General features: G+C 37.3%; 1 protein-coding gene across 1 annotated transcript; it reads right to left on the bottom strand.

The window, feature by feature from the left end:
- Window positions 1-9,653: 9,653 nt before the first annotated feature.
- On the bottom strand, window positions 9,654-12,548 carry LOC110797192 (60S ribosomal protein L10a). The gene is made up of 6 exons (XM_022002288.2): window positions 12,431-12,548; window positions 12,296-12,333; window positions 10,887-11,106; window positions 10,392-10,557; window positions 10,074-10,279; window positions 9,654-9,934 (listed from the first exon to the last, which is right to left on the bottom strand). Exons 2-6 carry the CDS (start codon window positions 12,298-12,300, stop codon window positions 9,881-9,883), a joined length of 651 nt encoding a protein of 216 aa, XP_021857980.1. The 5' UTR covers window positions 12,301-12,333; window positions 12,431-12,548; the 3' UTR covers window positions 9,654-9,880.
- Between the last annotated feature and the right edge of the window lie 3,084 nt (window positions 12,549-15,632).

The following is a 15,632-nucleotide window of genomic DNA, read 5'->3' as shown; positions in this document are numbered from 1 at the left end:
GTGCTCAGATGAATCATAGGATATGATTATCTGTTTATTTGATCAGTTGAACTCTGAAACCGAGAAACACCTCTGGACATAATAAGGATGACAACTCTTACCTTATGTTCAAGAGCAAGCATCGAGTGACAAAGGAATTAGGAAATGCACACTTGTCCCTAAGGACAAGTGGGAGACTGAAGGAAATAATGCCCTTGGTCCAAATATGCATTTAATGGTAAGTCTAATAAATGTGGTTCATTATTAATTATACAAGTTAATAATTCAGTGAGATCAAGTGAACAGTATGCCTAGCTAAAGGCCGCTTCAGTTCAAGTGGATTAATCATATTAATCCACACCTTACTCTTGACTGAACCCGTAGGGTCACACAAATAGTACGTAAACGGATCAAGTATTTAATGTCATTAAATACTCCATTTATGAATATTCGGAATCGACGGATCTTGGTTTCAGTGGGAGCTGAGATCGTCATAGGAAAATAAATGAATACTCCGGAAACGATGATATTGCCGGAAACGGAAATATGGATCGTATCGGAAATATAAATATTATCCAAGTCGTAGATGTTGCCGGAAACGGAAACATGGTACGTATCGGAAAATATTATCGGAAATAGAAATATTTCCGGAATCTAAAATATTGCCGGAAACGGAAATATTGTCGGAATCGGAAATATTATCGGAATCGGAAAATAATTCTGGAAACGGAAATATTAAATATTTGTTCGAAACGGAAATTAATTCCGGAATCGGAAATGTTAAATATTGTTCGTATCGGAAATGAATTCCGGAATCGGGAAATTAATCGGAAGCGCGTCGTACGAATTAGCATCGGACGAGTTTGCTAGACGAAGGCCTAACGCGAAGCCATGCCCACGTCCAGCAAGCATAGGCGAGCCACACAACAGCCCAAGGCCACGCCAGGCCCAGCGCAAGGCAGGCCCAGCGCACGCCTTGGCTGCGGCAGCCTCGTGGGCTTCGTAGCTCGCGTGGGCTGCGTCGCTGCTCGGGCTCAGCGCGCGCTCATGGCGCCCCTCGTGGGATGTTGTGCGTGTTTATGTTCACATACGAAACCTAAAACGTATAGGATTCGTTTGATGATTAAATTCCTAATCCTAAAAGGATAAATTAATTAATAAGAGTTCTGATAGGATTCTATTTAATTAATTCGTATCCTAGTAGGATTTGATTACTTTTTCCATAGCCTATAAATATGAGATCAATGCTCATAAATTATAACGAGTTTTAAGTATTCTAAAGATGAGAATTTTGAGCGAAAAATTCAGTCACATTCTTTGCCCATATTGCCGAAAATATTAGAACCTTAAGGGCGATTCTAGTTGGTCAATCTTAAGGCGGATCCGGACGTGTTGTGGACTTTCTACGGAGGGACGACACTTGGAGTCCTAAAGACTTGTTCTTGTTCGGTTAAGGCGCAGCAAGGGAGGGCACGCTACAAAAAGTATGCATCCTAATTATGCTAATTGTTATGTGGCAATTAATTTGGAATCCTGGCTTTTATGGCTTTTCCGCATGATTTATATTCGTTTATATGTATCATAACCTAACAATAATTTTTAGTAAGAACAATGATATAAAACTTCAAGTCTGATATGTGACCAGCCATACTATCAACTTGATGGTGTGGCATGTTCACACTTATAAATAAGCTCGGCGCGTTGGTTAACAGAACCTAAGCGTAACACCACCAAGAAAATAAAGTAACACCAGTCTATACAAAGAACCTCTAACGTGAAATTGAAGAACCTGCATTAAAACAAGAAAAGTAACATCGAATACAATGTATAAGTAACACCAACGTAGAAAGTCAAGTAACATCAGTCTATACAAGAAACCTATAACATGAAATTGAAGAAATAACAATAACTAAAAGTAACACCACCATAGAAAATCAAGTAATACCAACCTATACCAGGAACCACTAACATGAAATTAAAGAACCTGCAATAAATCAAGAAAAGTAACAGCGAATAAAATGTATAAGTAACATCAACATAGAAAGTCAAGTAACACCAGTTGTAGACGCCTACATTTGTCCCTAGGCCCGAAAACGGTGTGTTCAATGATGAAACCAAACACTGGTTGACTAAGCTTTCCTAAGCATACAACGAATAACCTGTGACTGACTACAATCCCAAAAACCACATTTCCATTTTTAGTAACTACCATTTATAGTAACTGCTATGCTTAACCGTTGCCCAGAATATTAACTGTATAAGATAAATTTTCAAGTGATTACGTTGTTGTAACACCCCGACAATTCTCTCTTTTCTAAAACAACATTTTAATATAAAACGTAGAGAATTATCAGGGCATTATCGCCCGTGTGAAAACGTAACGGCTTATTCAGAATTTTGCAGCGGAAAACATAAAACTAACTTCAGGTTTATAAATAATCGATTACAGGTTTAATCCCAAAAATCATCCAACGAAAATAAGGAAATATAAATAGTACGACAAGTTTAAAGTCCCAATTAACAAACCCAAGTTGACTTAGCAAATCAAAACTAAATACAAGCTCTCTATTCCCGATCCCAATGATGCAACATCTTCAAACCTGCAGATGGACAATGCTTATTGATCCTTAGAGACTGCTCACCAAAGATTGGGTCATCACAGGATCAATAAGGCATAGCCATGATCAACATGCACAAGCAAAAGCACGTAATCAGCAAAGCTGAGTACTACATACTAAATCAATAACAATCCTAACATGATTCTATTAAACGAACAATCCTAACATGGTACTAAATAAAACATAAGCAAGGATAAACAAGATATATAGACTTGAAGACTATATTTGACTGAACTAGACCTTTGTATCATTAACATTATTTTAATTGAAATAGTCAGTGGACTGAGTTGTCTACTAGAAACTTCTTCTTCTTCACCAAGGAAGACGAGGTACGGGCGCGACTCCGTAAACCCCAATGACCTGCGATATCGAGGGACTTTTAAATAAAAATAGAACCGGTGATCAATCCGGCCCCAGAAAAAGCCATAGGCTACCCATGACCCCAACTCCTGATTGTCCGTCACTTTAGACGTGCACAGTCTAAAGCTATTGCTACTCATTTTCACTTTACATGACTTAACTTTTAATACTTGGTTATGACCCATCAAACATAAATATTATATTTAACAAGTAAACACAACTTCTTTTATCTTTGAATTAAACCAGTGATCACAACATTCAACCAAGAGCCAATTCCAACTACTTTAATCCTTCCTTTATCCATATTTAAAAACCTTTATTAGGTATAAGGTTCAACTACCAAACAAGGTCCTCGGCCCTTATAAAGTAGTGAAAATCTAAAGAGGAACAACGATCAATAAAGATCTAAACCAATATTAAATAATATAAAGTTCCACAAAACCAACATGCTTGCATCAATATTCCATGCTAACATGATTCAATTCTTATAAATAAAGTTATATGCTCAACGCATTAATTCAACGACATTGAACATGAAATTCCAACATAAACAAGTTCATAAATATATTCATCATATTCTCAATACAACACACATCCAAGCACACGGTATGTACGTACCTTGTGTAAACAAACTGATAAGTCACTTTAACGAATTCAAAAGTCGCCTACAAAGAATTCTCCGCCTAAAAACAACCAATAAAATTCCCCAATCAATATCCAACAATTTACAGCAATATTAAAGTACTCTAAATACATCCTAAACATATTTTGAACCATCCCCAATATCGAAACTTAACTAATTAACCTCCAAGCATAATAACTATTAAAATAATGATCCCAAAACGTTCTAAACTCCAATAAAACATCCCTTTTAAAATTTCCAGCAATATAAAATAATTTCAAACGTCCACAAAATATAATCAACGTTCTTAAAATCATGAAAATAATAACTTTAATAATATATAATCATTCTACTATGGTTTTAGAATATTAAAACCTTACAATTCATGCTTTAAATACTAAAAACTCTTATTTCAATTCGATTATGTAATATGAAAATTAAATTATTAATTAAGCATAATATATAATCTGAAAATCTGAAAATCTGAAAATCTAACTTAATCATAAAAACTTATAATTTATATTCAAGAAACATGAATTAAATTAATAAAACTTCATAAAAACTCTAACTTAAACGCAATTAACAAATCTGAAAATGATTACATTAATTTCAACAACATATAATTTGAAATTTCTAAATACATCATCAAAAGTTAATAATTTAAATATGAAAACCCTAATTAAATTATTAAAACATTAATATTACATTAATTAAATTAAAGGGTAAAGGATTAACCAAAACAAGGAGAGAGAGTGGCTGGCCGGCGGAGGTACGGCGGCAGAAGCACTGGTGGCCGGGGGTTGGGCTACGCGACTGGTGTTGGTGGTTGCACGTGGTTGCGGTGGTGGTTGCACGTGGCTGAGCAAGAAACAAAGAAGCAACGAGTGGAAGAGTTCCACGAGCGAGAGATGAAGGAGGGCGGTGGTTGGTCCTTTCGGCGGCGGCGACACAGTGGGGGGGGGGACTGGTCGACGTCGGCGGCAGAGGTGTTGTTCAAGTAACAAGAACACAAGGCTTAAGGAGGAGAGCAATAAAACGGGAGAGAGAGAGAAAAACGAAAGAGAAGAGGAGGGGGAGAGAGTTACCGGCGGCGACGGAGAGGGACTACGACGGAGGAAACGCCGGCGGTGGAGGCGGCGTGGACAGCTGCAGCAACGTGAAGCAGGGGAGGGATGGGTTCACGTGGTTGCTGAATGAGAGAATGAGGGTTTTTGAGGTTTCTTGTTTTTTCTTTTTCACGTAAATCAGTTTTGGGTAAGGGTTTGGGTTCCTTTTTGGGTTTTAATGGTTTGGGCTTTATCCAATTGCGCTAGGAGTAGGATTTGGGTTGTTGAATCCAAAATGGTTAAGATTGCTTCCTAATTTCAATCGAACGGAAATTTCGTAATTCGAATTCGTTTTAACTTAAAATTCTAAAATCATTTTCAATTTCGTAAACCGTTGAAAATATTAAAAATGAAATAAATAAATATACGTTAATTATATATTTATTACTAAAATTCATAAATTCTATTTAAATATGAATAATATACGTTAAAATATATTAATAAAATTTATAAATTTACGGGGGATTACAGTTGCATTACAATTAATCCTTGAAGAAAAGATAAGAGTTGCATTCCAACCGATATCCTTTAAAGAAATAAAACCGTGAGTGAGATATAAGATTCGGATAAAATCGGATAAATACTGGAAAAGTGGAAGTAAAACACCAGCGCTAGATATTTCTAGCGCTAGGCACACTTACGCCACAAGTATTCCAGCGCACCAAAGCCAGCGCCAGAAAATTCTGACGGTACAATTTGGTTCTCACCCAATCATGGCAAAAATAAAGTTTTAAACAGCTATAATGACTCAGCATGAATCACATCTGAGCTTTCTGGCTAGCGCCAGAAAATAATAGCGCTCCTGATCAGAGCGCTATAATATTCTGGTGCTGCTGGTTGCTTTTCAGTAAACTTCTATATTTTCGAATATTTATCTTATTCCAACCTGTTACACTATAAATAGACCCTCCGAAACCCGAAAAAGAACACACAATCCCCGACATAATACCCTAAGCTTGGGTATTGACCGAAGCTTCTCTCTATCCCATGTTTGCGACTGTCATCCGTATTAATACACTGTTAAGTAGACTCTGCTTGCACAACCACTCAGTCCAGTCCAAATACTGCCGAAGTTCTGACCCAATCTTTAGCCTAAACACATGAAACTCTGGAAGAATCTCACCCCATAGTCAGTCAGTTGCCATAAAGATCGAAACAGAAAAGGAAAGCTAGCAAAGTCAAGTGGTTAGTGTTACTTAGAACCGCAGTATAGCCTACGCTATGCTGTAACCTGAAATATACCTTTTTATCGCTTTCATCACCATATAAATCTGTTCACATAATCTTTTTTATTAATCATGCCTAAAAAGATAATTCTTGGACAAATCTGACTATTTTAAGCATCTTTAATCAATCTAAATCACTATTTTGACGTCGTTTAGTTAATATTTGTGCATTAAATCAAATCAGATTAGTAAAGTAGTCTAACGCATGTCCCTTTTGTCGTCACATTGAACTAGTAAGGACCGTCGCGTGGTCTAGTGTTGGGCACTCCCCGTATTGGTAAATGTCCCCCGAACTCTCAATCTCTACTCCGCTAGATGTACGTTGAGCGATCTCCATAACAGGGATCACAAGGGAACCTGTGCCGTTGTGAGTCAAATATGTTCGCACTACAGGCATATCACGATAACCAGGTTTTGTCAGTTTTCTTCAGTGTAGTTGTAAAACTGAATGGCGACTCCTAAAGACCATTAAAAAGAGGCTAACGCCCACAGTTAGTCCCTGTTTACTTAATATGATTTCCACATCCCAAGGTGAAAGTCATTCGAGCCACTTTCTTTGGAAAGGTACGCCCATCCTATTTTTGACCCCCTCACAGTGGCGACTCCACTGGGGACAATATTGAATTAATTTGTGCAAGTAGTGCGTCGGTGAGGAAGTCATATAGAAGAAATCGAACGCTACACCACAATTATTTCCTTATTAAGTTGGGACGACCTGAATTAATAAATGTGACGAATGATTGCGACAGAACCGCATACCAATCTTGGCTTCCTTGGCATGTTTCATCTCGGAAGTTGGGAATATGGACACCTATCAGCCCGGCGGGTGCACACGCTTCGGATGTTGTCCACTCGGCACGTTTGCAATGTAGCACATCCACCCAAATCAAAATGTTTATCTCCTAGGTCCATTCGCGATATATGCCACTCAAGCACGTATCAGATAGGCCTTGATGAAATTCGTTCATGAACCTGGCTACTCTGACAAGGGCCTGTTGGGGAATTGGCGATAGGATTGGTACAATGACACCCACCCTATCACACCTTAGAGACTAGCATAAAACTAAATGTGCATTATATCTGAATTAATGCTCGTTGTTAGTTTCGTGTAGAAATTTTACGTGCTATGTGAAGCTAACCAATCAGACATCTAGTTTAAGGTCAACAACGTTGTCAAAATCCAACAAAAAATGCTTCAAAACGTCGAAATAAACAAATAAAGCTACGAATCGAGAAATCAAAATTGCAAATTCCGCAACCAGGGTAAAAGCGCCAGAAAAAAAGCAGCGCTACCCAAGGCAGCGTTATAAGTTTCCAGCACGCTCTTAATGAGCGCCAGAAAACCGTAGCGCCTTACCGTGAGGAAATAATTAAGCCAATACTGCGAGACGCCAGATATTAAAAACGTTGGTCCTCATGCGCTACAAATTTCAAGCGCTATTATATTACAGCGCGCATCCTGCTTATTCCTCGCATTTAAGTGAGTAATTTAGAAGTTTAAAGTTAAAGTCGAACATTCATGCAACTGATTTGAGAATAAAATGCGCATCTGCTTTTAGCATTATGTAAGTCTGGCTGGAAATACCCCTCGTAAAATGCATATGCAAAATTGTGCCGAAGGTATTTTGACGGAATCGAGTCTAATCTAGTCGTGAAAAAAAAATACCCGAATTAGCATATCAAACCCAAAGGCCAGTACGCACGAATTATATCCTTTCGTGCCGGAATGCTGAATGTTTGAGTGCACAAACGCGACTGGTACTTGTTTCTCTTTGTGGACTCTAGTTCCTACTGGAGGTTTTCAACAGATGCTTTGGAGGACAGGTTTTCGGATGCGAGCTGCTCGTTTTGGGCCAGGATGCGGGCGGTTTCAGCTTTCTCCCGAGCCAGCTCTGCTTGGGCCTTGTCGTAGGCCGCTTTCATCTCTGCGAGTGTCATGTCTCCGGAAGTCATTTTGAGAGAGGTGTTTTGTGAGAGGATATTTTGTGTGAAACCTAGTTAATGTCCCCACAGACGGCGCCAAACTGTTTATGCCAAATTTCGTCTAAGGGCGACACTTGGCTTGGGTCGACACTTGGCTTGGGTCGACACTAACTAAGTAAATAAATGCAGAAAGCGATAAAGGAGAGACGACACAAGGAGATGTTGACGCGGAAAACCCAGGAATAGGGTAAAAAATCGCGGATAGCTATGAGGCTATCAATCCACTAAGTAATCCTAAGAAATAACTAAGTAATATCAAAGTACTTTGCGAAAGAAATAAAATGAATACAATGATTGTTTTAATGGCTAGAGAGTATGATGTTGTTATGTTGCTTGAGTGCTTGAGTTAACGTGCCCTTTGAGGTCCACTGCTCCTCGCTTATATAGGTAGAGTCCAACGGTATGATTAGTTGAGAGGATCCCCGGAAAGTAGGAATCGGTTGAGGGTCGTTGCCCTTACGTTCTCCGCTTGTCTTCAACAGCTCCCGAGATCTTTGGAGACTTCCTTGACCCATTCTGTTTAATCTGACGGCGCTTCATGTCTTGGGCCTTGGGCTTTGATCTTGACCTACTTCCTTCTCGTCGCCCATGCTTCGTCGCCTGATGCTACGTCCGACCTGTTCACCCGACACGACGCAACCTGTGACACGACAGTACCTGGTCGGCACGACATGATCAAACGTCAAAGCAGTTATGTCGTCAGTCCAAAAAGTGGGATAACAATTTTGTTGGCGGATTCGATTATTTTTGTTTTTATTTTGTTACTTTGATGCATGGTGGAGTCTAGTGATTTTGAACTGTTGACGGGCTTTACCATTTCAATATTTCAACTGGTTCATGTTTCATTTACTCTCAGCGGTTTAGATGAGAAAACAGTGATGGAAATCGAAAATTATTATGAAATGTTTGCGAAGGGTGTATAGTGTTTTAATTTTTATTAGAAGATGGTGATTTTTTTTTTCTAGGTGTATTAGAAGATGAATAATTTGATTGTATTTTTCAACTACTCCCTCTGTCCCTTAATACTCGCATCATTTTGACTTTTTACACTATTCACATAATTCACTTTGACCCAATTTTATTTCTATTATATGAAAACAAATGTTAGTATATAATATATTGTTGCATTCATCTGAATATATATTTTCAAAATATTAATATTTTATAAGTTTTTATAATATGTAGTTAAAGATATTGGTGGTCAAAGTTTTGCATTGACAAACGTGTCTAGTCGAAACGGTGCGAGTATTAAGGGACGGAGGGAGTATGATTTTTACTCTGATTTTTGGCTGAATACGGGGTATAAAACAGGCTGAATTACAGATTATAAAACACTGCAGTCAAATCAGGTAAAAATTATGCCCAAATCCATTCAGCTACGCGTAAATCATATTTGAGCAGGTAGAAGATGGCCGAGGGTTGTAGACTTGTAGCGGGCCGTGATTCATGCCCAGCCTATGCCATGAACCTAAACAAATCCAGTCCACATCAAGCACATTGTTTCGTGTCAAACCCACGTGCCACAAACATGAAAGCACAGTCGTGCCTTGCACAAGATGGCCCAAGCCCGCGTGCCCAAATTCACTCAATTTAACATGTTTTTTTTTCCAAAAAAAATTAAAAATACATCCTCTTGCTAGGACTAGTTGATGAGTTTCTCTTTTGGAAACTGGTTAATGAGTCGATCCACTTGATACCAGACAACACAAATAAATGCCTCCTGAGGAAATCGTGGAAAAATCTTGACGCAACTAAGCACTGGATAAATTGAAATAACATTGAACAAAATTAATTTTTCTTTTAACAGCCTTGATATATTGAAATTAGGACCATAGAACAAAACAAAGTTTTTTTTTTGTAACTAAGCTGATACAGTTTTGGAACGTAACTGAGTCAATAGGAAATAAGGCGAAGGTTTTAATGAAGGAACAGGCAATAAGCAAACTCTCCTAAGCCGGTAAATCAAAAACAGTGACATAGACTGATTTAGAAGATGCGGTATGGCTTGCCCATGGTACTCTTCAGGTATAAGCACCGGACCTGCCAAAACATAAACAACACTATTAAGTACTACTTGATATAGAGTGCAAACAATGACACATTTTTGACCTTCTACAAGTCTATAATGCCATTGTAAAATTTGGAAATTAAAAATATTTTTAAAAAAAACAGTTCTCACATTTTGCCAATTCTTCTTCAGCAATGAGACGAGAAAGTTGACGCTCATTTGCACATTTTGGAATATCTGCTTCTCTTCCATACTAAGGTTACCAACAGCAACTCCCATGCAGAGAACTTTCTTAAGCTGGAACTTCACAGTTGCCTTAATCTCGTTCACTTTGTTCTCCAAGGGTTCTTGGTGGGTGACAAGAGTAGGGAACTTGCCTATAAGTAACATACCGGATAACAATTAGTAAATCTGAGCAAACGCGGATCTTCAAAGCATGTATCAGTATCAGGTTCACCATAATGTAAAGAGAAGTAGTTGTACACTTACCAGCCTTGTTAAGACCAGGACCGAGCAAACGCGGAATCTGTTTAATGACTGCCTCAGATGCAAGGAAAGCATGGTACTTCTTTGCAAGCTTTTTAACCAGCTTCTTGTTCTTGTTGAGTTTCTTCAACGCTTCTACGTCCATCCATTGCAAACCTATTCTCTCAGCCTGCCATCCAACAAACTCGCATTAGAGAGAGAATATCCTCCTGGTCTCTAGAATTTAGGGTTTCTTTCCCCCTTTCTTGGTGGAAAGAGATTACAACAGTCAAAACCTAGGCATGAAAGCTTTAACATGATACAACTACAGTGAAGTCATCAAAGGCAGTGAATTATCTTGATAACCAGCAGCTTATGGAGTTTAAAGGATCAAGAACTCAAAATCACATAATCTCAAAGACATAAAGTAACTTCAGAGCAATGTCCTCACTCCGTCTTTTCTTCTACTGTAATTTACTTGAGTATCCAAGGACAAATCTAAAAGCACAGATTATATACCTCTTCAACGTGTTGTGCATCTCCAAGCATGCAAACTTTCATCTTGGGACGAGGGATGTGTGGCAATTTAACAGAGCCACTGAAACGCTTGTCCTTTTGTGGGTCATAATTCTTCAGCCCAATCTGGAGTTCAATAGTCTCTGTAAACTTGCGATTCTTTTCCTTGCAATCATTTGCAATCCCAGATATAGCTTCTCTCACAGCTTCACTTTGAAGCTTACTGCAATGATGAAAGAATGAAATTCAACATCTTTACATATCATTAAGAACTAACCAGAGGAATGTGGCAATCAATGAACACTGCCAGGGCATAAACTACAGTACAGGAACAGTTTAGACTTTAGAGTGTCTGTTCGAAAACAATAAGCCACAATGCCACATTTGATTAACCTTGCCAACTTCGACCATTCGATATTTAGATTTTACCATGACATAGATTTTACTGAAAATCAATCTATATTCCGGGTTTTCTACAACCAGATTCTATTGAAATTAAGGTTATAGTGTAAAACCCACTCACAATTAAATTCAGATACAAAGCTAATAAAAAAGCATAACTGCAGTCTTAGCACACCGAAAATCCAGGCTCATCTAGTGTGGCAGTGAATGACTTTACCTAAACATTCCCACAAAGGATAGGTTGTACAAAAATGGAGTATGTCAGGATGACATTTGCCTCATTCGTGGTTCTACTTCAAAAACCCACAAGCATGTTCTGTTTGAATACTACTATAACAGGGAATGTATGCATGAAGTTCTGATGTCGTTGGGTATGCAGAAGGAAGGAGAGTGGGAATCAGTTTAGAAGGGGCGTCGTGCTCACTGCAATCCAAGCTACAATTTATCATATATGGCATGCTAGGAAGTAGGAATGATGCCTTGTGGAATCACTAGTTAGACATATTAGACATACTTGTAAAGGATATCAAAATTGATGTGAAGAACAGAATACATTGTTTGATAAGGGAGAGAATCAGTGTTAGGGGTAGAAATTCGTTTGGGTCCATATATTGTAAATGGATTCTTGGTTGTACAGGCTTTGTTGCCTGCGTAGTGTTTGTTCTTTGCTGGTTGTATTTGTTTCGGTTTTGAATATAGCACTACTTACCAAAAAAAAATAGCACATTACAAATCCAGGCCTTAATTCACAATTAAATTCGCATAACAAAGCTTTCTGAATTTCCCAAATATCTAAACGACCTCCACATTAAGTTTTGACGCTAACAAACAATACCCACTTCAAAATTTTCGACTTGTAATCGTTTAACTGATATTGACAAAAATAAACAAAAATTGAAACCCCAATACCCAAATTCAAACAAAAAAGTGAAAGAAATCGATAAATTCATACACCCAACAAATGAATAATTGAAAACAACAGAAATCTAAAATGCGGAAGCTAAGCATACCTCATGATTAAAGTTCAAAAGGAGCAAAATTTGTGAACCTGATAACAATAACACAAAGATAATTAAACAAGGCTGAGATTTAATTCTACAAAATTGGAGTAAAAACGGCAGATGAGGAAGAGAGAGAGAGAGTACCAATTAAATTGTTAGGGTTTATGTTATGGCTGCTTCCTTTTAGTTTCAGCAGTAAGTACGATCAACAACGTTTTTAGGTGGCGTATCGACCTGGGCCTTTTCTTTTGGACTTCTGTAGTTTTAGTACTACTCGTAATTCTTGGGCCTTTTCTTTTGAACTTCTGTAGTTGAGTGAAGTTGGGTTTAAATGCGTAAAATGGCATGGGGGGTACATCATACATTGTCTTCCTTATTGTTTTTTTTTTATTAATTATTTATTTAACTAGTTTTGAGCCCGTGCGATGCACAGTTTGGTGTTAATATCTTGGGTTCAAAGCTTAAATTCTACTTTATATGATACAATATAGATAGAAATATGATCCATGATCCTGACCCGATTTTACCTGGGATCGCAAATCCCATGTTTGTATCTCTTCTTCACTTTATGGTTTGCATACTATCGACACAAGGAAACCCTCACCGCAAGCACCCCTCGGCTCAGTGGGGACCAGAAAAAGGATTTTCTCACAATGCCAATTCCTCATTCTGCTTCTTGGCTTGTGAAAAAAATCTTTGCGTGCAGAGATTATATTGGTGGCTGGAACAACTTCTTGGTTAATGACAGTTTCTCTATAAAGAAGTTATCTCAGTATGAGAGGTGATTATGAGAACTATGTCCAACAACCCACCTTACCGAACCCTCCACATTGTACTGTGACATTTTACTGATCAATTATGTGTTGTACAGGACCGCATGAGGATGGCGATTGGCCTCAGTGAGCTAAGGAATGGGGTGTACGTATTCAAGGCGGTGCCACTACTAATAAGATAGTATTAGTACCATGAAAGTATTTTTTTTGTTATATCTCTAATATTTTATAATGTTAAACTTTTTTAATGATAATAAAAAATAAGAACATGATGATTAATAAAGGTTTGGTCCCATACTTGTATCTAAGCACCAATACGCTAATAATGAAAAAGATAAATACAATGCTTATCTTTTTACCTGATCTTAATTATATTAATTCTAACTAAGTTAAATAGCTTTAAAAATCAAATGGTCAACTTCGTATGTGATTGATTTGCTTGACTTTAAAAAGTACTAGATCAATCATTCAAATAAAAAAAAAATCATAATATTTAGGGACAAATTAGATATAAAAATGTATAACATATCCATATAAATGAATTATGTGATGATTGATATATACTCGCGCTTTTCAGAGTGATAAAATTACTACTTAAAAACACATTGATAAAGTACGTAGGTAAGAAGTATCAAACCAAATCGCATATTGCATGTTTTGTTTATAACACATGGAAAAAAGTATATATGTTTAGCTAAATCTAGATTAGTTAGGACCGATCATAAAACTTTATGTTTTGATAATCAAACTTGGTAGAATCATTATGCAGCGACTCCAATTACCACCGAAATCAGCCCGTCTATTAAATCTACCTCAGGCGCCTGTGTGCCTTTGTTTCTGATGGCATACAAAAAGTTTAGGTGCGCTAAGAAGCTTGAAGCATTTTTTTTTACCAAAATTGGTCAACAGATAAAGAAATAGTGGTTTATTTTATTCGTTCATCTATTGTTTGTATAGTTTGCGCATCATCCCTGCCTTCCACTCGGGTGCCAAACCTCGAAAGATAAATAAGTATCGTTAATTTCTTCATGCTCGTTCCAAGTTTGAAGTACCATTTGTACAAAGGAAAATTTGGTAATATTAATCCAACCTTTTGCCGATTTTCTTTTATTAAGCCCATCTACGACATATTTTTTAATAATCCCACCTTTACCACCCAACGTCTTTTATTGGGCCCAACACGTCATAAATCTATTGTCGGCGGTAATATATCCCTACGTGGAAGTACTCTCTCTAGATGTATTCAGTCATCATCATCAATTCATCACCATCTCGATGATTTTTTCACCAGTTATCGGTCACTTAAGCCCAATAAAAGTCGTTGGATAGTAAAGGTGGGATTATTAAAAAATATGTCGTAGGTGGGATTAATAAAAGAAAACCGGCCAAAGGTTGGATTAATATTACCAAATTTTCCTTGTACAAATACGAATCCCCTTCGTTACATGATTTCTTCATCATATAGGTAGATATAGAATCTATCGGCTAATTACTTAGAAGTACATTTTGTGCAACTGCCCTTCCTATCTGATAGAAAATGATTAAAATCTCAATATACCACTTCTGATTTTTCTTTTGTCCTCAATTGCACAGTAGGAGTCTACTATAATTTATTGCAGCAATCGCCCTCCTTGAATTAAAGTCTGTGCTTCACTTTTCCTTGTGTGCAACGTATATGTGTAATACTCCAACACAAATTAGGAAGAGATGCCAAAAGTTGTACGAGGCCACTCGGAGAGCTAGAAACTGTAAAATGCATAGTTGTGCTCAAATGAATCATAGGCTATGATTATATATTTATTTGATCAGTTGAACTCTAACACCGAGGAATACCTCTGAACGTAATAAGGATGGCCAGTCTTAGCTTATTTTCATGAGCAGGCATCAAGCAACAAATTAAGGAATTAGGAAATGCACACTTGTCCCTAAGGACAAGTGGGAGACTGAAGAAAATAATGCCCTTGGTCCAAGTTTGCATTTAATGCATTTAATGCTAAGTCCAATAAATGATATTCAATATTAATTAAATAAGTTAATTACTTAGTGAGATCAAGTGATCTGAATGCCACCTATATAGAGGGCGCTTCAGTTCAAGTGGATTTAATATTATTAATCCCACAACTTACTCTTAACTGATTCCGTAGGGTTACACAAATAGTACGTGAAAGGATCAAGTATTTAGGTGAATATTATATTCAGTAAATACTCTAATTATGGATATTGGGAAATGATGGATGTGGGAGAAACAAACCATCGAAAGACAAAGAAAAAATGTTTGCTGGAAATGAAGATATTACCGGAAACGAAAATATGGTTCATAACGGAAATATTAATATTATCGAAGTCCAAAATATTGTCGGAAACGGAAATATGGTTCATATCGGAAATATTATCAAAAATTGAAATATTGCCGGAATCGAAAATATTGCCGGAAACCGAAATATTATCGGAATCGAAAATATTTTCAAAATCGAACTGTTGTCGGAGTCGGAAATATTATCGGAAACAAAAATATTGTTCGAGTCCGAAATAATTCCGGAATCGGAAAAATAAAGTGGAAGCTCGACGAGCAA

This window comes from Spinacia oleracea, chromosome 5, assembly GCF_020520425.1.
Source record: "Spinacia oleracea cultivar Varoflay chromosome 5, BTI_SOV_V1, whole genome shotgun sequence".
Taxonomy (NCBI): domain Eukaryota; kingdom Viridiplantae; phylum Streptophyta; class Magnoliopsida; order Caryophyllales; family Amaranthaceae; genus Spinacia; species Spinacia oleracea.
This window is presented reverse-complemented; position numbering and strand designations above follow the sequence as displayed.